General features: G+C 42.8%; 1 protein-coding gene across 9 annotated transcripts in view; it reads right to left on the bottom strand.

Annotated features, from left to right (window-relative positions):
* The window catches only part of LOC135524692 (dual specificity protein phosphatase CDC14AB-like), a 69,622-nt gene that overhangs the window by 30,184 nt on the left and 18,623 nt on the right, over positions 1-20,815 (bottom strand). For all 9 annotated transcript variants that reach the window (XM_064952438.1, XM_064952443.1, XM_064952439.1 and 6 more), the window contains 3 exons: positions 3,118-3,180; positions 2,326-2,413; positions 1,769-1,999 (listed from right to left, as the gene is read on the bottom strand). In XM_064952438.1, the coding sequence (XP_064808510.1) occupies positions 1,769-1,999; positions 2,326-2,413; positions 3,118-3,180 (382 nt within the window). The remainder of the gene's footprint in view (positions 1-1,768; positions 2,000-2,325; positions 2,414-3,117; positions 3,181-20,815) is intronic.

The raw sequence follows: 20,815 nt of genomic DNA, 5'->3' as shown, positions 1-20,815 counted from the left end.
TGGATATATCTACCATCTACCACTGATACAGAAACATAAACCTTTTACCTTATCATAAGTAGACATAATTGCAAATTATTAAATCCTTCCAATAGAAATTAAAAAACAAAAAAACAATTTAGTCTCATCGCTACAACTCCCGTACGGGCTCCGGAGAGACAAAGGTCGAAAGTCATGCGTCCTCCGAAATACAACCCAACCAAGCCGCACTGCTTCTTAACACAGCGCGCATCCAACCCGGAAGCCAGTCGCACCAATGTGTCGGAGGAAACACCGTGCACCTGGCGACCTTGGTTAGCGTGCACTGCGCCCGCCTCGCCACAGGAGTTGCTAGTGCGCGATGAGACAAGGATATCCCTACCGACCAAACTCTCCCTAACCCGGACGACGCTAGGCCAATTGTGCGTCGCCCCACGGACCTCCCAGTCACGGCCGGCTGCGACAGAGCCTGGGCGCAAACCCAGAGTCTCTGGTGGCACAGCCAGCGCTGCGATGCAGTGCCCTAGTCCACTGCGCTAACTCACTAACGTTAAGCGCCAGCTGTCAGAGCAGCTCACAGATCACTGCACCTGTACATAGCCCATCTGTAAATAGCCCATCCAACTACCTCATCACCATATTGTTATTTAATTTGCTCCTTGGCACCCCAGTATCGCAACTTGCTCACTCATCTTCACTCATCACCCCAGTGTTTAATTTGCCATGCTGTAATAATTTAGCCACTATGGCCTATTTATTGCCTCACCCCCCTTATCCAACCTCATTTGCACACACTAAATATATCTATTGTATTATTGACTGTATGTTTGTTTATTCTATGTGTAACTCTGTGTTGTTGTTTGAGTCTCACTGCTTTGCTTTATCTTGGCCAGGTCGCAGTTGTAAATGAGAACTTGATCTCAACTAGCCTACCTGGTTAAATAAAGGTGAAATAAATAAAAATTGTCCTGCTGAAAGGACAATTCATCTTCCAGTGTCTGGTGGAAAGACTGAACCAGGTTTTCATGTAGGATTGTGCCTGTGCTTAGCTCCATTCTGTTCATTTGTTATCCTGAAAAACTCCCCAGTCCTTAACGATTACAAGAATACACATGACATGATGCAGCAACAACTATGCTTGAAAATATGGAGAGTAGCACTCATTAATGTGTTGTATTGGATTTGCCCCAAACAGAACACTTTGTATTAACAATGTCACCATGTTCAAAGGGATATTCAATGTTTGCTTTTCTTATTTTTACCCATCTACCAATAGGTGCCCTTCTTTGCAAGGCATTGGAATATATCCCTGGTTTTTGTGGTTGAATCAGTGTTTGAAATTCACTGCTCGACTGATGGACTTTACCGATAATTCTCTGTGTGGGGTACAGAGATGAGGAAGTCATTCAAAAATCATGTTAAACCCTATTATTGCACACAGCATGAGTCCATGCAACTTATTATGTGACTTGTTAAGCAAAGTATCAGACCTGCATAAAACAGCCCTTTGGGGCCAAGAATACAAATTGTAGCCTACAGTTGAGCATTGCATTACTGATTAACTTAGCTCAGCCAGGTAGGCTACATTTTGTGAACTCTAAAATCCCTCTCAACATATTTTAAATAGTCAGGGTACGCGTGATTTAGCTTGCCAGGCACACCAATGCAATACATCAATATAGTCCCAAAAAAGCAGAGTCCATATGCCGGGCAAGCTATTTGAAATATCTCAACAGATACTGTAGTGTGTGTGTGTGTGTGTGTGTGTGTGTGTGTGTGTGTCTCTCACCCTTGCAGTGAACGGCCACGGCTCCATCGGTGCTCTCGCAGATGTGCAGGAATCGGCGGGTGATGACGTCGTTGGGTGTGCTGCCATCCACGAAGAACAAGTCGTAGTGGTCGAAGCCGGCATCCGTGAAGCGCTTGGCGTCATAGATCCTCTTGTTGAGCCGCACCACCGTGGTAATGTTGTGTTTCCGGAAGTAGGGGAAGTACGCCTCTGGGGCATGGAGAGGGTAGCCTGGGTTGGGATGGGGAGGAGATTAAAGGTAAGCTAATTTGTGTAAAACGTAGGTAAGGAAAACTGATTATGTTGAAGCATAGAGCAATCTTCCTTAGTATGTTGTCAAATGTATTACTACACTAATGGTGCCATCTGCTGTTACAGAAGAGAAAGGATTAGCGAGAACAGATGCATAGGGAAAGTCTACCTGAATCTAAACCTGAACCCTGTCAAGGTTCATCGGTCGAGACAACTGTACTAAATTACTCTAGAACAGCGGCTGTTTTTCTTAAAAGGGGAAGAGCACATAAAAGGTCAAGGACTGAATCCAAAACTCGTCTCACCATTCTCTATTTTACTTTTGGGATGGGGTCCACTGAAGGCCAGAAACTTCCCCGGCACGATCCAGTTGAAGTCACCGTTTTCCACTCGCTATAACAGAGAGAAGGGAGAAGACTGATTGTCTCGACTGATTGGGAATGTTGTGAATCTGAATAATTGTGTACATGCAGGGATCCCTTGTAAAGGAGGTCTTGGTCTCAATGGGATTTCCCTGTTTAAATAAAAAAAGGTAGAAAAAATAAAAGGACTCATCAAACAGGGCCCAGACTAATATGAACATTTTGCTCTGACTTAAAAACGTTCCAAAGACTTTAGCCTTTACTTAATCAGATTGGCCTCCAGTTAGTAGCCATCTTTAGTAACAACCTAACCTTACAGGTGGGCAAGACTGCACAAACCGATCTGGGACCAACAATGGCACAACGGCAGAGACAGGCTAGTTTGGTACGCAATAGGTCATTATCAACAACTGCTCAATTTGCAAAGGACCAATCCCTCCTCTTTGCTGCTTTTGTTTTAGTGACCAAGTGCCAAACACTTTTTTCGGTGACAATATTCTGTCTGTTTTTGCAGAGTCGGGTCAAATGAAACTGATGACGCTCACAGAAGACTATTTATGAATCTAAAAGGTCACGTCAGGTCATCAGTGGAGCGCAAAGTTTTGTAACATCTTAGAGTGGGATTGTGAATATTGTAGGTGTGCTGCGGTTTGTCTTTACAGATGTTTCGCCGTTCAAACTGATGAGTGGGCACTTATTATTGAAGCGGGTCCAATGTCACTATGACAACATTACCTCGTAGTGCTCATATTCGTCCACGTCAAATGTCTCAAAGTCAAAGAATCCATGTTGCAGGGCCTGGAGAAAATAGAGCAGAGACAGTTTAATATATATATATATATACACATACATGCAGTACCAAAAGTTGACGCACCTACTCAAAGGGTTTTTAATTTTTTTTTTCTTTTTTCTACATTGTAGAGTAATAGCGAAGACATCAAAACTATGAAATAACACATGTGGAATCACATAATAACTAAAAAAGGGTTAAACAAATCAAAATATTTTTTGATATTTTAGATTGTTCAAAGTAGCCACCCTTTGCCTTGATGACAGCTTTGCCCACTCTTGGCATTCTCTCAACCAGCTTCATGAGGAATGCTTTTCCAACAGTCTCGAAGGAGTTCCCACGTAAGCTGAGCACTTGCTGGCTGCTTTTCCTTTACTCTACGGTCCAACTCATCCCAAACCAACTCAATTGGATTGAGGTTGGGTGATTGTGGAGGCCAGGCCTGTGTGTGTCTCAACTGATTCATGACCAAGCAAAACTAGTGACCCAGGCAGCCCCAGAACTAGATTGACCTCAAACTCTCGGTCTGCTGGGAAGCCTGAAGCAGCATCATGATGACCGATTATAATCTGTTATGGCGGAGATCAGCAAAGTGACCCCCGCAGACATTATCAGCTGTATCAAACTAAGCCATGTTGATAATTGTTGCTTAAAAGGACAGGGATAGTGAAGCAATAATAAAAGCAAGATGGTATGTGGTACTGTAATTGTTGGCATGACAACATGACACGATGCGGTCGCTAAGTACGAGGCTAAATCACTAAGGAACACCTTGATATTGAGTTATACCCCCCCCCCCCCTTCTATAATCCGTCTCCTCCCATTCAGCTACACTGAATGAGGTAGAGATGACATCAACATCAATAAAGGATCATAACTTTCACCTGGATTCACCTGTTCAGCCTGTCATGGAAAGAGCAGGTGTTCTTAATTTTTTTGTACACACAGTGTATAGTGTTGGTGATGATAGGTACACAGTGAACAATCAGCAACCAACCGAGTCAGCATCCAGCCACCAGGATCATGGTGAGCCTGAGGAGAACATGATATCACCATGCTCCTTCCCAGTATTCTATCCTACTCCACACCACTGTGTCCCTCTTGTCTAAGACCTGTGACATTTGTGGCAGTGGTGTCAAATAGGGAGGGTCTGATTATAAGAGTGTGTGTGAAGCCAGTACTACACTGTAAGAGCCATATGCTGCTGAACTGTTATCGATAAGCATTAGTGGGTCGTGATTCACAACACTGTACAAGGAAGTAAATTATTTAGTGAATTTTATAGTTCGGCTGAGCGCCCCCTTCTTTTTATTTTTTTAGCTCAAGTCCTGGTGGTCCGGAAGTTTAGACTGGTTCTTTATCCACAGGAAATCGATTATCAACTGGTTTAATGGACTGGACACAGACATCACAGTTCTGGTTTCTCATGTCTAGATCAGTCACAGACTCCAAAGTCAGTATAATAGCCTAAGAGATTATTTCTTTATTTTTATCCAGTTGATAAACCAAAAAGTGAAATAGACGGGAAGACCAGGGCTTTGTTTCTTAAATCAAAACTGGTTGTGAACAAATACCCCAGCCATGAGCTGTTCACTCCCTTACCGTCGGGCAGACCGTATCAGAGCATGAGGTCTGATAGAAACCGTCTCTGAGCCTGTTAGTATCTACAAGCCATCACACTGCCGAACACTTGAACTGGACTGACCACCTGCTCTGATTCTCTGCACTTCAGCAAACATGCACTCGCACACCCACAAATGTGTAAATATTGGACTATAAATTGTAGCTTCCTGTATTATACTCATGCTAAAATGTTTATTATAGTCAGAGCCATTTACTTTATGTTCATATTCTTATCTTTTGTTGTTGTTGCATTGTGGAATGAACCTGCAGGTAAGCATTTCGTTGGACAGAGTAAACCATGTGTATCCTGTACATACGACTAATAAAACTTGAAACTTCGACACTGAGCAGGCTAGGCGGTGGTTTCCATGCCAACCAGATAGACTAATAAACTATAGCATGTCATGTCACCAATTGAGTTTTAAAGGGGTAGTGCGAAACTTTGGCAATTAAGCCATATTTCTACTCACTGATACAATTTATTTGTGTGTGCTGTTTGAAGGAGGTTCAAATTGCAATGGACGGTGCACATTTCAGGGAGGGCGCCACTCCATATCAAATATCTTGGTTGTAAAATAGTTGCTATTAAGCCAAATTGACATACAGAAAGTTTAACTCCAGAAATCTGAGACCCTCCTCTCTTCGACAAGGGGACAAAGCTTCCAAAGCGGTGTTTTTTCCTGCAACTGCATTTTGAAATGTTATATGTTCAGAGCAAGTTTCTTTGCAGTCAGAGGAGAGTGGTTTGCTCATCACAGCAGCATGCCCCAGTGAAACAGGCACAGGGCAGAAGCTATCATTATAAGAATGTGGATAATGCACTTTACTGTTTGATAAAATCAGGGTTTTAGCAGCCCCCAAAATAGGTTGTTTTGAGTGAGGTGACAATGTAGAATGTGCTCTTTCTAATTTTATAGGGAGCCTTCCCGTTTTTTTACAAACCACGATCTGGGCTGAGAGTCGGATGACAGAGTCGGAAAAAGTCTCTGCTGATGCCACGTTTGACTTTGAATGTGAGAAACCCAGGCCGGTTCATCTTGGTCAGGGAGCCGCTGATCAGCAAAAGGCTCATTATAGTTAAGTGTAAAGAAATTGTGCAAAGAAAACAAAACAATATTAGTAAGCCCATGGGCCGCTGGCCCTGTTGCCTTTATTTTTTTTTCCTTTATCAAATATGTGTGAGTGTCAATTTCGACCAGCCCATTAAAAAAAAAAAATTGGGCAGCCGATTGCATTTGCCAGAATTGCTAGATGGCCAACCCTGCTCCTCACATAACACCGACATGAGCTACTCTGTGTACGCATTTCCTTTCTGGTCAGGCCATTACAGGCACTCATCACACAGCTTCATATCACCATTCCCCTGTACTAGTTTAATAAGACTTGAGTAGTTGATGAAGGCTTTAGTTGAAACATTGTTGGTGAACTTTGCAACCATTTAGTCGCATTTTGCGACTGTTGCGGATACAGGTATTCTGTGTGTGTCCAGTGTGCGCGTGTGTATTCATTTTCTCTCCTTCTCCCCTCCTCACAGGTGGCATCATCATTCCCCAATCAGTCGCTAATCAGAAGACACACCATCTCCTGTTTCCATTACCCATTCACATTATCCTTGGTTTAAAAACACTGTCAATTGTTTTCTCTGGAGCTCAATCTCTCTGTCAATCTCGCTGTCAATATCACTGTAAAACAATCTCTCGGAAGTTCTCGTTTGTTTTAGCATCTCCAGATCACTTTGTCCCCACCTGTGAGTATTGTTTGTGTTATGGTGTTTGACGGTGGGAAAAGGGGGTACAAGACAAGTTGCCCATGGGCATACACTACCTGTAGGTAAACTTAGTTTAAAAACACTAGTTAGAACGGGGCGGACCACCCACTGTATTTTTGGTTAGTTAGCTGTATTGAAGTAGACTAGTCTAGCTTAGGGGTATTTTTGGATCCTTACTATTTATTTCCTTGGGTCCAGCTCAGCCCCTTTTCCTTTACCGTGTGTTTTCAAATAAACCCAGTGTTTGACGGTAATTAAGTTGTCTGTGGTTTTTCGTTCTCACTGATACTTTGTCACTATTATACTTTGCATGAGTTATGTTACGGGTCTCGTTACCACCCCCCCCCCCCCCCCCAGACTGCCGGGCCAAAGGGATTCGTAACTGCGACCCTTTGACTTGGCTGTCAATAATAAGATGTAGTGTAGAGTGCAGTCGGAAAATATTCAGACCCCTTGACTTTTCCCACTTTTTTCCCATTCACATTTGTTACGCTATTCTAAAATGGATTCAATTGTCGTCTCTCCCCCCTCCCCACAATCAAATCTACACACAATACCCCATAACAAAACCAAAAATGTTTTCAAATTTATTAAAAATAAAACTGAAATATATTTTCATAAGTATTCAGACACTTCACTCAGTACTTTTTATGCACCTTTGTCAGCAATTACAGCCTCGGGTCATCATGGGTATGGTTACAAGATTGGCAAACCTGTATTTGGGGAGTTTTTCCCATTATTCTCCGCAGATCTTCTCAAGCTCTGCCTGGTTGAATGGGGAGCGTTGCTGCACAGCTATTTTCAGGTCTCTTCAGAGATGTTCGATTGGGTTTAAGTCCAGGCTCTGGCTGGGTCACTTAAGGACATTCAAAGACTTGTCTAGAAGCTACTCCTGCATTGTCTAGGGTCGTTGTCCTGTTGGAAGGTGAACCTTTGCCCCAGCCCCGAGGTCCTGAGCACTCTGGAGCAGGTTCTCATCAAGGATCTCTCTGTACTTTGTTCCGTTCATCTTTCCCTCGATCCTGACTACTCTTCCAGACTCTGCTGCTGAAAAACATCCCCACAGCATGATGCTGCCACCACCATGCTTCAGCGTAGGGATGGTGCCAGGTTTCCTCCAGACGTGATGCTTGGCATTTAGGCCATAGTGTTCAATCTTGGTTTCATCAGACCAGAGAATCTTGTTTCTCATGGTCTGAGTGTCCTTTAGGTGTCTACTAAGGAGTGGCTAGCGTCTGGCCACTCTACCATAAAGGCCTGATTGGTGGAGTGCTGCAGAGATGGTTTTCCTTCTGGAAGGTTCCCCCATCTCCATAGAGGATCTCCTTCAGAATGACCATTGGGTTCTTGGTCACCACCTTGACAAAGGTCCTTCTCCTCAGTTTGGTTGGGCAGCCAGCTCTAGGAAGTCTTGGTGGTTAAAACCTTTTTCCATTTAAGAATAATGGCCACTGTTCTTAGGGACCTTTGTTTTTTTTAAATAAATGAATAAAAAAAATAATCTATGAAATGTCAAATCACTTTAGAAAACAAAAAGGCAGAGTAGGAGACTACCCCGTTCAGACACGGAAACAGAGTGGACAAAAAAAGCACACAAATATTGGATATTGTGAACGTGCCATGGGCAAGTGCATGCAGTCTTTTTCCATCCCCTATTCTCCCTGCTAGGTCTGTAGTGTTGACCACTGTCTGTGAGCTGCTCTCTCCCCCAGGTCTGTGTTAAGCACCTTTTCTCAGTTCTCCTGTGCAGTACGTTCCATAGTGAATGAAGCCCTCTGCCAGCCACAGTAAACAGTGAAAATGTACTACTCCTGCTCTGTACCATGTTAACAAAGGATGGAGATCCCTTTAAAACCTCAAGGATCCACTCTATTTTTTTGCCTAAAATTACTTCTAACTGCCTGCAGCAAGGATATGCAATATTCTTGATACCATTTGAAAGGAAACACTTTGAAGTTTGGAATGTGAGAGGAATGTAGGAGAATATAACATTGTATTTTCTTTTACAAGATCTAAATAAAAAATATACGTTTTTGTTGTATCATCATCTATGTACATTTGTGCGTGTGTACCACGGTTTTCGTTAGGAAAATTAGGCGCCGGACAACGTGACCTGCAAGATTTTAATTTACCAGACATTCGAGAAATTTACCGAACATCCATATGGATTGGGTGTGTAAGGCTTTAGGACGTTCACCCCCAGTGCTCAGAATCACATTTAGATTATGGTCATTCATCAGAATAAAAAAGCCTCAAGTTGTAATAAAATAAAAGTATAATGACCTTATACCAACAACAGGTTTTATTGAAAAGTTATCTTCCTCCCCGCTATAAAAACATTTATTCTAGTAGAACAAGTTGCCGACACAGTAATACCGGAACCGTAAAATCCTTGATTTCATGCATGTAAACATCAGAAGCCTCCTCCCTTAGTTGATTTTACTCACTGCTTTAGCACACTCCACCAACCCTGATGTCCATGCCGTGTCTGAATCCTGGCTTAGGAAGGCCACCCAAAAATTCTGAGATTTCCATCCAACTACAACATTTTCCGTCAAGATAGAACTGCCAAAAGGGGAGGAGTCTCCCTTATAGATATTATCCTGACCAACTTGCCATCCAAATACAACTCTGCTGTTTTCAATCAGGATCTTAGGGTTCACTGCCTCATTGCCTGCATCCATTATGGGTCCGCGGTCAAACGACCACCTGATCACTGTCAAACACTTCTGCAAGCAGGCGCCTTTCTAACCGACCTGGCCCGGGCATCCTGGAAGGATATTGACCTCATCACGTCAGTAGAGGATGCCTGGTTGTTCTTACAAGTCATTTCCTCACCACCTTAAAAAAACATGCCACTTTCCAAAAATGTAGTACTAAAAACAGATATAGCCCTTGGTTCACTCCAGACCTGACTGCCCTCAACCAGCACAAAAACATCCTGTGGCGTACTGCAATAGCATCGAATAGTCACTGCAATACGCAACTTTTCAGGGAAGTCAGGAACCAACACTCAGTCAGTCAGGAAAGCAAAGTTTAGCTTTTTCAAACAGAAATTTGCATCCTGTAGCTCTAACTCCAAAACGTTTTGGGACAATGCTAAGTCCATGGGGAATAAGAGCACCTCCTCCCAGCTGCCCACTGCACAGAGACTAGGAAACACTGTCACCACTGATAAATCCACGATAATTTCAATAAGCATCTCTACGGCTGGCCATGCTTTCCTCCTGGCTACCCCAACCAACAGCTCCACACCCCCTGCAGCTACTTGCCTAAGCCTCCCAGCTTCTCCTTCACCCAAATCCAGATAGCAGATGTTCTGAAAGAGCTGCAAAACCTGGACCCGTACAAATCAGCTGGGCTAGACAATCTGGACCCTCTAACATTATCCGCCACCATTGTTGCAACCCCTATTACCAGTTTGTTCAGCCTCTCTTTCGTATCGTCCGAGATTCCGAAAGATTGGAAAGCCGCCACGGTCATCCCCCACTCGAGACCCAAACTGTAACAGACCTATATCCATCCTGCCCTGCCTTTCTAAAGTCTTTGAAAGCAATGTTAAACAGATCACAGACCATTTTGAATCCCACCGTACCTTCTCCGCTGTGCAATCCGGTTTCCGAGCTGGTCATGGGTGCACTTCAGCCATGCTCAAAATACTAAACGATATCATAACCGCCATCGATAAAAGACAGTACTGTGCAGCAGCACCACATTCTTATCGGCAGACTCAACCGTCTTGGCTTCTCAAATGACTGCTTCACCAACTACTTCTCTAATAGAGTTCAGTGTGTCAAATTGGAGGGCCTGTTGTCCAGACCTCTGGCAGTCTCTATGGGGGTACCACAGGCTTCAATTCTCGGGGCGACTTTTCTCTGTATATATATCAACGATGTCGCTCTTGCTGCGGATGATTCCTTGATCCAACTCTACGCAGACGACCCCATTCTGTATACTTCTGGCCCTTCTTTGGACACTGTAAACAAACCTCCAAACGAGCTTCAATGCCATACAACACTCCTTCTGTGGCCTCCAACTGCTCTTAAACGCTAGTAAAACAAAACGCATGCTATTCAACCGATTGCTGCCCACACCCACCCAGCATCACAACTCTGGGCGGTTCGGACTCAAAATATGTGGACAACTACAAATTCCAAGGTGTCTGGGTAGACTGTAAACTCTCCTTTCAGACTCACACTAAGCATCTCCAATCCAAAAATAAATCTAGAATCGGGTTCCTATTTCGCAACAAAGCCTCCTTCACTCACGCTACCAAACATACCCTCGTAAAACTGACCATCCTACCGATCCTCGACTTAGGCGATGTCATTTACAAAATAGCCTCCAACACTCTACTCAGCAAACTGGATGCAGTCTATCACAGTGCTATCCGTTTTGTCACCAAAGCCCCATATACCACCCACCACTGCTACTTATATGCTCTCGTCGGGTGGCCCTCGCTACATATTCACCGCCAGACCCACTGGCTCCAGGTCATCTATAAGGCTTTGCTAGGTAAAGCTCCGCCTTATCTCAGCTCACTGGTAACCATAAAACCTACCCGTAGCATGCGCTCCAGCAGGTTTCTCTCACTGGTCATCCCAAAGCCAACTCTCTATGGCCGCCTTTCCTTCCAGTTCTCTGCTGCCAATAACTGACAAGTTGGAGACTCATATCTCCCTCAATAATTGAAGCATCAGCTATCTGAGCAGCTTACCAATCGTTGAAGCTTTACATAGCCCATCTGTAAATAGCCCATCCAACTGCCTACCTCATCCCCATATTGTTTTTATTTACTTTTTTTGCACACCAGTATTTCTACTTGCACATCACTCCAGTGTTAATTTGCTAAATTGTAATTACTTCACTACTATGGCCTATTTATTGCCTTACCTCCTTACTCCATTTGCACACACCGTATATAGATTTTCAATTGTGTTATTGACTGTATTTTTGTTTATCCCATGTGCAACTGTTGTTTTTTGATGCACTGCTTTGCTTTATCTTGGCCAGGTCGCAGTTGTAAATGAGAACTTGTTCTCAACTGGCCTACCTGGTTAAAAGGAGAAATAAAAAAATATAACATGGTTTAAAATGTATAATGTATAATTTTTGAACGACCTGGCCTGTTATTATTCGTATGAACAGTTTAATAAATTACAAAACACAGCAGTTTCAAATGACAATTTAGGCCTCTCGGGCGGCAGGGTAGCATAGTAGCATAGTGGTTAGAGTGTTGGACTAGTAACCGGGAGGTTGCAAGTTCAAACCCCCGAGCTGACAAGGTACAAATCTGTCGTTCTGCCCCTGAACAGGCAGTTAACCCACTGTTCCTAGGCTGTCATTGAAAATAAGAATTTGTTCTTAACTGACTTGCCTAGTTAAATAAAGGTAAAATAAAAAAATAAAAATAAATTTAGCCCAACACACTCAAGGCGGCCACAAATTGAAGACGTTATAAAACTGTTGTTGGACAATCAAATCCGATATGAAAATAAACATTTGTTAAGGCTGGTTCATTGAGAGAAGGCTTATTTTCCATTCAGCTGATGTTCTGAAAGAGCTGCAAAATCTGGACCCCCACAAATCAGCCGGGCTAGACAATCTGGACCCTTTCTTTCTAAAATTATCTGCCGAAATTGTTGCCACCCCTATTACTAGCCTGTTCAACCTCTCTTTCGTGTCGTCTGAGATTCCCAAAGATTGGAAAGCAGCTGCGGTCATCCCCCTCTTCAAAGGAGGGGACACTCTTGACCCAAACTGCTACAGACCTATATCTATCCTACCATGCCTTTCTAAGGTCTTCGAAAGCCAAGTCAACAGATTACCGACCATTTCGAATCTCACCATACCTTCTCTGCTATGCAATCAGGTTTCAGAGCTGGTCATGGGTGCACCTCAGCCACGCTCAAGGTCCTAAACGATATCTTAACCGCCATCGATAAGAAACATTACTGTGCAGCCGTGTTCATTGATCTGGCCAAGGCTTTTGACTCTGTCAATCACCAAATCCTCATCGGCAGACCCGACAGCCTTGGTTTCTCAAATGATTGCCTCGCCTGGTTCACCAACTACTTCTCTGATAGAGTTCAGTGTGTCAAATCGGAGGGTCCGCTGTCCGGACCTCTGGCAGTCTCTATGGGGGTGCCACAGGGTTCAATTCTTGGACAGACTCTCTTCTCTGTATACATCAATGAGGTCGCTCTTGCTGCTGGTGAGTCTCTGATCCACCTCTACGCAGACAACACCATTCTGTATACTTCTGGCCCTTCTTTGGACACTGTGTTAACCTGTCTGGCCCACCCGGGACGCAACCGCACCCCCTGCCAACAATAAATGCAAATGCGCTACGCCAAATGCTAATAGCAATCGTTAAAACTCAAACCTTCATTAAAATTCACATACAGGGTACTCAATTCAAGCTACACTCGTTGTGAATCTAGCCAACGAGTCAGATTTGTAAAATGCTTTTCAGCGAAAGCATGAGTAGCTATTATCTGATAGCAGGCAACACGCCGAAATACCATAAGGGGACGTAAACAAAGGAATTAGCGTAGCCGGCGCTACACAAAAAGCAGAAATAAAATATAAAACATTCATTACATTTGATGAGATTCTTTGTTGGCACTCCTATATGTCCCATAAACATCACAATTGGGTCTTTTTTCGATTAAATCTGTCCTTGTGTACCCAAAATGTCCATTTATGAAGACCGTCAGATCCAGTAAAAACACAATTTTTAAACGCGATGTTATTTTTTTAAATTAAATAAGTTGCCTATAAACTTTGACAAAACACTTCAAACTACTTCTGTAATCCAACTTTAGGTATTACTAAACGTTAATAAACGATCAAATTGATCACTGAGCGATCTGTATTCAATAGGCACAAGTTTGGGAAACGTAGTCAACTTTTCCGGTTCCATTGTTTACAGCTGTGGACTTGTTTACCGGATGTGGCTATTACTCAGATGACCAACGATTTAGTTGAATCGAAATCACAACACTGGCGACATTGTGTGGAAGCTATAGGAACTGTATCCTCAGCCTTAAGTATTTTTCCTTCCAATAGACAATACATGGGCTGGCGGATTGATTTTTTCTCCGTCGATTTAGTGACCAGGTTTTCTGGCGATTTTGACCACGGAACTCGTTCTGTTATAGTCACAGACACCATTGAACCAGTTCTAGAAACTTCAGAGTGTTTTCTATGCACACATACTAATCATATGCATATACTATATTCCTGGCATGAGTAGCAGGACGTTGAAATGTTGCGCGATTTTTAAACAGAATGTTGAAAAAAGTAGCCCGATCTCTAAGAGGTTCTAACAACCCTCCAGGCAAGCTTCAATGCCATACAACTCTCCTTCCGTGGCCTCCAATTGCTCTTAAATACAAGTAAAACTAAATGCATGCTCTTCAACCAATCGCTACCCGCACCTGCCCGCCTGTCCAACATCACTACTCTGGACGGCTCGGACTTAGAATATGTGGACAAATTCAAATACTTAGGTGTCTGGTTAGACTGTAAACTCTCCTTCCAGACCCATATCAAACATATCCAATCCAAAGTTAAATCTAGAATTGGCTTCCTATTTCGCAACAAAGCATCCTTCACTCACGCTGCCAAACATACCCTTGTAAAACTGACCATCCTACCAATCCTCGACTTTGGCGATGTCATTTACAAAATAGCCTCCAATACCGTACTCAACAAATTGGATGCAGTCTATCACAGTGAAATCCGTTTTGTCACCAAAGCCCCATATACTACCCACCATTGCGAGCTGTACGCTCTCGTTGGCTGGCCCTCGCTTCATACTCGTCGCCAAACCCACTGGCTCCATGTCATCTACAAGACCCTGCTAGGTAAAGTCCCCCCTTATCTCAGCTCGCTGGTCACCATAGCATCTCCCACCTGCAGCAGGTATATCTCTCTAGTCACCCCCAAAACAAATTCTTTCTTTGGCCGCCTCTCCTTCCAGTTCTCTGTTGCCAATGTCTGGAACGAACTACAAAAATCTCTGAAACTGGAAACACTTATCTCCCTCACAAGCTTTAAGCACCAACTGTCAGAGCAGCTCACAGATTGGTGCACCTGTACATAGCCCACCTATATTTTAGCCCAAACTACTACCTCTTTCCCTACTGTATTTAAATTTTATTTATTTTGCTCCTTTGCACCCCATTATTTTTATTTCTACATAGCACATTCTTCCATTGCAAATCTACCATTCCAGTGTTTTACTTGCTATATTGTATTTACTTTGCCACCATGGCCTCTTTTTGCCTTTACCTCCCTTATCTCACCTCATTTGCTCACATCGTATATAGACTTGATACTGTATTATTGACTGCATGTTTGTTTTACTCCATGTGTAACTCTGTGTCGTCGTGTCGAACTGCTTTGCTTTATCTTGGCCAGGTCGCAATTGTAAATGAGAACTTGTTCTCAACTTGCCTACCTGGTTAAATAAAGGTGAAATAAATAAAATATATGTTTTTACAATGCTCCTGTGAAACAAGGCCAGCGCCATGCATTTAAGGTAACATGCTAATTCATATTATGTTTATTGTCATTTGAAATATCGTGGGGTCATGACTGGTGTCATGTGTGATATAGTTGGCTTATTGATAACTGTTTCATACTATAGGCAATAGGCATCCTAATGATTGCAACTCTCCAATGTGACTAGTTTGGCAACAATGTTGATACATGACACACATTATTACTCAAGTTTTGGAATGGATTGATAGACTATATACTATACATGACACAGGGGCAGCATATGTTGATCTGGCCTAGGGTGGTAGCAGAACTGCTAGGAATGGGCCTGATGAACACAATGTGCTTCTAATTTACTTGCATTTGCAGCAGACCTTTGCCTGATCAAAGAGAACAGCTGGGAAGTAAAAACTGTCAACTCCTTGGAAAAGCTTTACGCCCATCAGCCTCGTTACTTTGTCCTCAAGGCACGATCGTGAGGCAGTCTGTCGGTTTTGAAAAAAATAATCTCCTCGGCGGGAACACTGGACACAGGGATAATCAACACAATTTATGCCAATTCTGTCCAGTCAGGGAACACTTAGCTATAGTGCCTATGAGGACCTCACGCCTTTTGCGTGAGTAAAAATAGAACACACCCAACACTAATTTCCAAGCAGCTTGAGGATTTATTAGCCCATTTGCCTTTGAAGTTGAAGCACACCAACTGGTATTCCCATGAATGAATAAAAAGCATTATTTTGCAATGGATTGATTCATTTTTCTCCAGACATCTTAATGGATCAGCTTTTCATACATACAATATTTGTTTTTCCATGTATATACAGTTGTCAGAAGTTTACATACACCTTAGCCAAATACATTTAAACTCAGTTTCACAATTCCTGACATTTAATCCCAGTAAAACAATTCCCCGTATTAGGTCAGTTAGGATCACCACTTTTATTTTAATGTGAAATGTCAGAATAATAGTGGAGAAATGTATGATGTATTTCAGCTTTTATTGATTTCATCACATTCCCAGTGGGTAAGACGTTTACATACACTCAATTAGTATTTGGTATCATTGCCTTTAAATTTTTTAACTTGGGTCAAACGTTTTGGGTAGCCTTCCACAAGCTTCACACAATTAGTTGGTTGAATTTTGACCCATTCCTCCTGACAGAGCTGGTGTAACAGTCAGGTTTGTAGGCCACCATGCTCGCACACACTTTTTCAGTTCTGCCCACATATTTTCTATGGGATTGAGGTCAGGGCTTTGTTATGGCCACTCCAATACCTTGACTGTTGCCATTTTGCCACAACTTTGGAAGTGTGCTTGGGGTCATTGTCCATTTGGAAGACCATTTGCGACCAAGTTTTATCTTCCTGACGGATGTCTTGATGTTGCTTCAAAATATCCACAATTTTCCTACCTCATGATGCAATCCATTTTGTGAAGTGCACCGGTCCCTCCTGCAGCAAAGCACCCCCACAACATGATGCTGTCACCCCCGTGCTTCACGGTTGGGATGTTGACTCAAATTAAGATAATTAGCCTATCAGTAGCTTCTAACGCCAAGACATCATTTTCTGGAATTGTCCAAGCTGTTTAAAAGGCAGTCAACTTAGTGTATGTAAACTTCTGACCCACTGGAATTGTGATACAGTGAATTATAAGTTAAATAATCTGTCTAAACAATCGTTGGAAAAATTACTTGTGTCATGCACAAAGTAGATGTCCTAACCGACTTGCGAAAACTATAGTTTGATAACAAGAAATTTGTGGAGTGGTTGAAAATGTTGTTAAATGTAAACTTCCGACTTCAACTGAAAAAATAATAATAATAATTGCGTCCAGAAGCTAGCATTTACCGGTGTGTTTATTTTATTTCACCTTTATTTAACCAGGTAGGCTAGTTGAGAACAAGTTCTCATTTACAACTGCCACCTGGCCAAGATAAAGCTTAGCAGTGTGAACAGACAACAACAGAGTTACACATGGAGTAAACAATGAACAAGTCAATAACACAGTAGGAAAAAGAAAAAAAAGTCTATATACATTGTGTGCAAAAGGCATGAGGAGGAAGGCAAATAATTACAATTTAGCAGATTAACACTGGAGTGATAAATGATCAGATGGTCATGTGCAGGAAGAGATACTGGTGTGCAAAAGACCAGAAAAGTAAATAAATAAAAACAGTATGGGGATGAGGTAGGTAAATTGGGTGGGCTATTTACCGATGGACTATGTACAGCTGCAGCGATTGGTTAGCTGCTCAGATAGCAGATGTTTGAAGTTGGTGAGGGAGATAAGTCTCCAACTTCAGCAATTTTTGCAATTCGTTCCAGTCACAGGCAGCAGAGAACTGGAACGAAAGGCGGCCAAATGAGGTGTTGGCTTTAGGGATGATCAGTGAGATACACCTGCTGGAGCGCGTGCTACGGGTGGGTGTTGCCATCGTGACCAGTGAACTGAGACAAGGCGGAGCTTTACCTAGCATGGACTTGTAGATGACCTGGAGCCAGTGGGTCCGGCGAAGAATATGTAGCGAGGGCCAGCCGACTAGAGCATACAGGTCGTAGTGGTGGGTGGTATAAGGTGCTTTAGTAACAAAACGGATGGCACTGTGATAAACTGCATCCAGTTTGCTGAGTAGAGTATTGGAAGCTATTTTGTAGATGACATAGCCGAAGTCGAGGATCGGTAGGATAGACAGTTTTACTAGGGTAAGTTTGGCGGCGTGAGTGAAGGAGGCGAAATAGAAAGCTGACTCTAGATTTGATTTTCGATTGGAGATGTTTGATATGAGTCTGGAAGGAGAGTTAACAGTCAAGCCAGACACCTAGGTACTTATAGATGTCCACATATTCTAGTTCGGAACCATCCAGGGTGGTGATGCTCGATGCTCGTCAGGCGTGCGGGTGCAGGCAGCGATCGGTTGAAAAGCATGCATTTGGTTTTACTAGCGTTTAAGAGCAGTTGGAGGCCACGGAAGGAGTGTTGTATGGCATTGAAGCTCGTTTGGAGGTTAGATAGGACAGTGTCCAAGGAAGGGCCAGAAGTATACAGAATGGTGTCGTCTGCGTAGAGGTGGATCAGGGAATCGCCCGCAGCAAGAGCAACATCATTGGTATATACAGAGAAAAGAGTCGTCCCGAGAATTGAACACTGTGGCACCCCCATAGAGACTGCCAGAGGACTGGACAACATGCCCTCCGATTTGACACACTGAACTCTGTCTGCAAAGTAATTGGTGAACCAGGCAAGGCAGTCATTAGAAAAACCGAGGCTACTGAGTCTGCCGATATGAATATGGTGATTGACAGAGTCGAAGGCCTTGGCCAGGTCGATGAAGACGGCTACACGAAACAGTGTGTCAAGTGATTCATTCTTCAGCACAGTGGCATGCTAATGAGGGCACTGGGAGAAGCCCGGGCAGAGAAACAGCCAAACAGTGAATCATGGAACAGATCACCGTGATTAGAACCGAAACAGCCTGTAATTAACACAACAGGCTGCCGTCTGAGCCAACACTATACATTAGAGACTCACAGCATTACATGGACCATAACGAGGTGGGGAAATGGGTGCTTAAAGCACCAGCAAAACAGCAACGAAGGGAAGTAGGCAAATTGTTCTGAGGGCTATATACTAGCCTATACCAGGACTTGTATACATTTCATGACAATTAACAAAGCAAATTTAAATTCACCCCAAATCCTAATTTCAAATAAATGGGCACTGGAGTTTAAAATCTCCCGTAAATTTCAATATCGCCACGGATTAAGTTGTTATTCCCTGCCTCTCACAATGGGAAGAGACATTACCTAGGTTTTTGGAGAGTGATGTTGTGGGGTAGGTGGGCGCTAGGGCCTTTTGGGGAAGATGGCAGAAAAAGCTGGAATGTGCAGAGGGATCTGAGACATTCCTGTCCGATGGGTGTTTGACAAATCTTTCTGGAATGACATGGCCAAACACACACACACTGACAGACAGATTCAGCCGTAGTACGTCTCGACTAGAGGTCGACCGATTATTGGAGGACCAAAAAAGCCGATACCGATTAAATCAGACGATCTTTAGTTATTTATTTGTAATAATGACAATTACAACAATACTGAATGAACACTTATTTTAACTTAATATAATACGTCAATAAAATCAATTTAGCCTCAAGTAAATAATGAAACATGTTCAATTTGGTTTAAATAATGCAAAAACAAAAAGTGTTGGAGAAGAAAGTAAAAGTGCAATATGTGCCATGTAAGAAAGCTAATGTTTCAGTTCCTTGCTCAGAACATGAGAACATATGAAAGTTGGTGGCTCCTTTAAACATGAGTCTTCAATATTCCCAGGTAAGAAGTTTTAGGTTGTGGTTATTATAGGACTATTTCCCTCTATACCATTTGTATTTCATTAACCTTTGACAATTAGATGTTCTTATAGGCACTATAGTTTTGCCAATGTAACAGTATATCTTTCTGTCCCTCTCCTCACTCCTCCCTGGGCTCGAACCAGCAACACAACGACAACAGCCACCATCGAAGCAGTGTTACCCATGCAGAGCAAGGGAAACAACTAGGCTCAGAGCGAGTGATGTTTGAATCACTATTAACACGCTAATTAGCTAGCCATTTCACTTCGGTTTCACCAGCCTCATCTCGGGAGTTGATAGGCTTGAAGTCATAAACAGCGCAATGCTTGACGCACAACGAAGAGCTGCTAGCAAAACGCACGAAAGTGCTGTTTGAATGAATGTTTACACGCCTGCTTCTGCCTACCACCGCTCAGTCAGATACTTAGATACTTGTATGCTCAGTCAGATTATATGCAACGCAGGACATGTTAGATAATATCTAGTAATATCATCAACCATGTGTAGTTAACTAGTGATTATGATTGATTGTTTTTTATATTATTAATGCTAGCTAGCAACTTACCTTGGCTTACTGCATTTGCGTAACAGGCAGTCTCCTTGTGGAGTGGAACGAGAGAGAGGCAGGTCGTTATTGCGTTGGACCAGTTGAAGACCAAGGTGAAAATCTGTCGTTCTGCCCCTGAACGAGGCAGTTAACCCATCGTTCCTAGGCCGTCATTGAAAATAAGAAAGTGTTCTTAACTGACTTGCCTAGTTAAATAAAAGGTATAAAATAGCATTTTTTTTTTTTATATATATATTTTTTAAATCGGCGCTCAAAAATACAGATTACCAAATGCTATGAAAACTTGAAATCAGCCCTAATTAAATCAGCCATTCTGATTAATCGGTTGACCTCTAGTTTCAACCAAGTGTTGATGCTAAGTATGTAATAAGTTCACATCATCCCATTTTAAAAGGAGGCCCTCCATTCCATGTCAAAACATGGACAGAACCTTTGTAGCTAAAAACACAGCACAAGCACTGTAAAGCTTTCTCCATGACTTCCAGCAACTAAATTGACCAGGTTTGCACACACTACACAGAAATATACAGGAAAAAAGCCTAAGGTGGCACCATAAAGATGTTCTGGGTTTTGTTTGTATAGTTCTCATTCCCTTTTGACCACTAGATTTGCCATTAAATACAGGGAACGTTCTGAGAGACGCTGCATCTACAGGGAACGTTCTACCCAAATACTGACCTCCATGTCTGATCGGAGGAGGATTAGTAAACCATGATAAGAACAGACCGAGGCACACACTGCCGGCACCATAAGTCCCCAGCTTAGGCACTGTGAGAGAGCGAGCGTGTGTGCCTTCGTCCATGTACCTGCAGGGAAGT

This window comes from Oncorhynchus masou, chromosome 31 (genome assembly GCF_036934945.1).
Source record: "Oncorhynchus masou masou isolate Uvic2021 chromosome 31, UVic_Omas_1.1, whole genome shotgun sequence".
NCBI classification, from domain to species: Eukaryota; Metazoa; Chordata; class Actinopteri; order Salmoniformes; family Salmonidae; genus Oncorhynchus; species Oncorhynchus masou.
The sequence above is the reverse complement of the archived record's forward strand: the minus strand, read 5'-3'. Positions and strand labels throughout refer to the sequence as shown.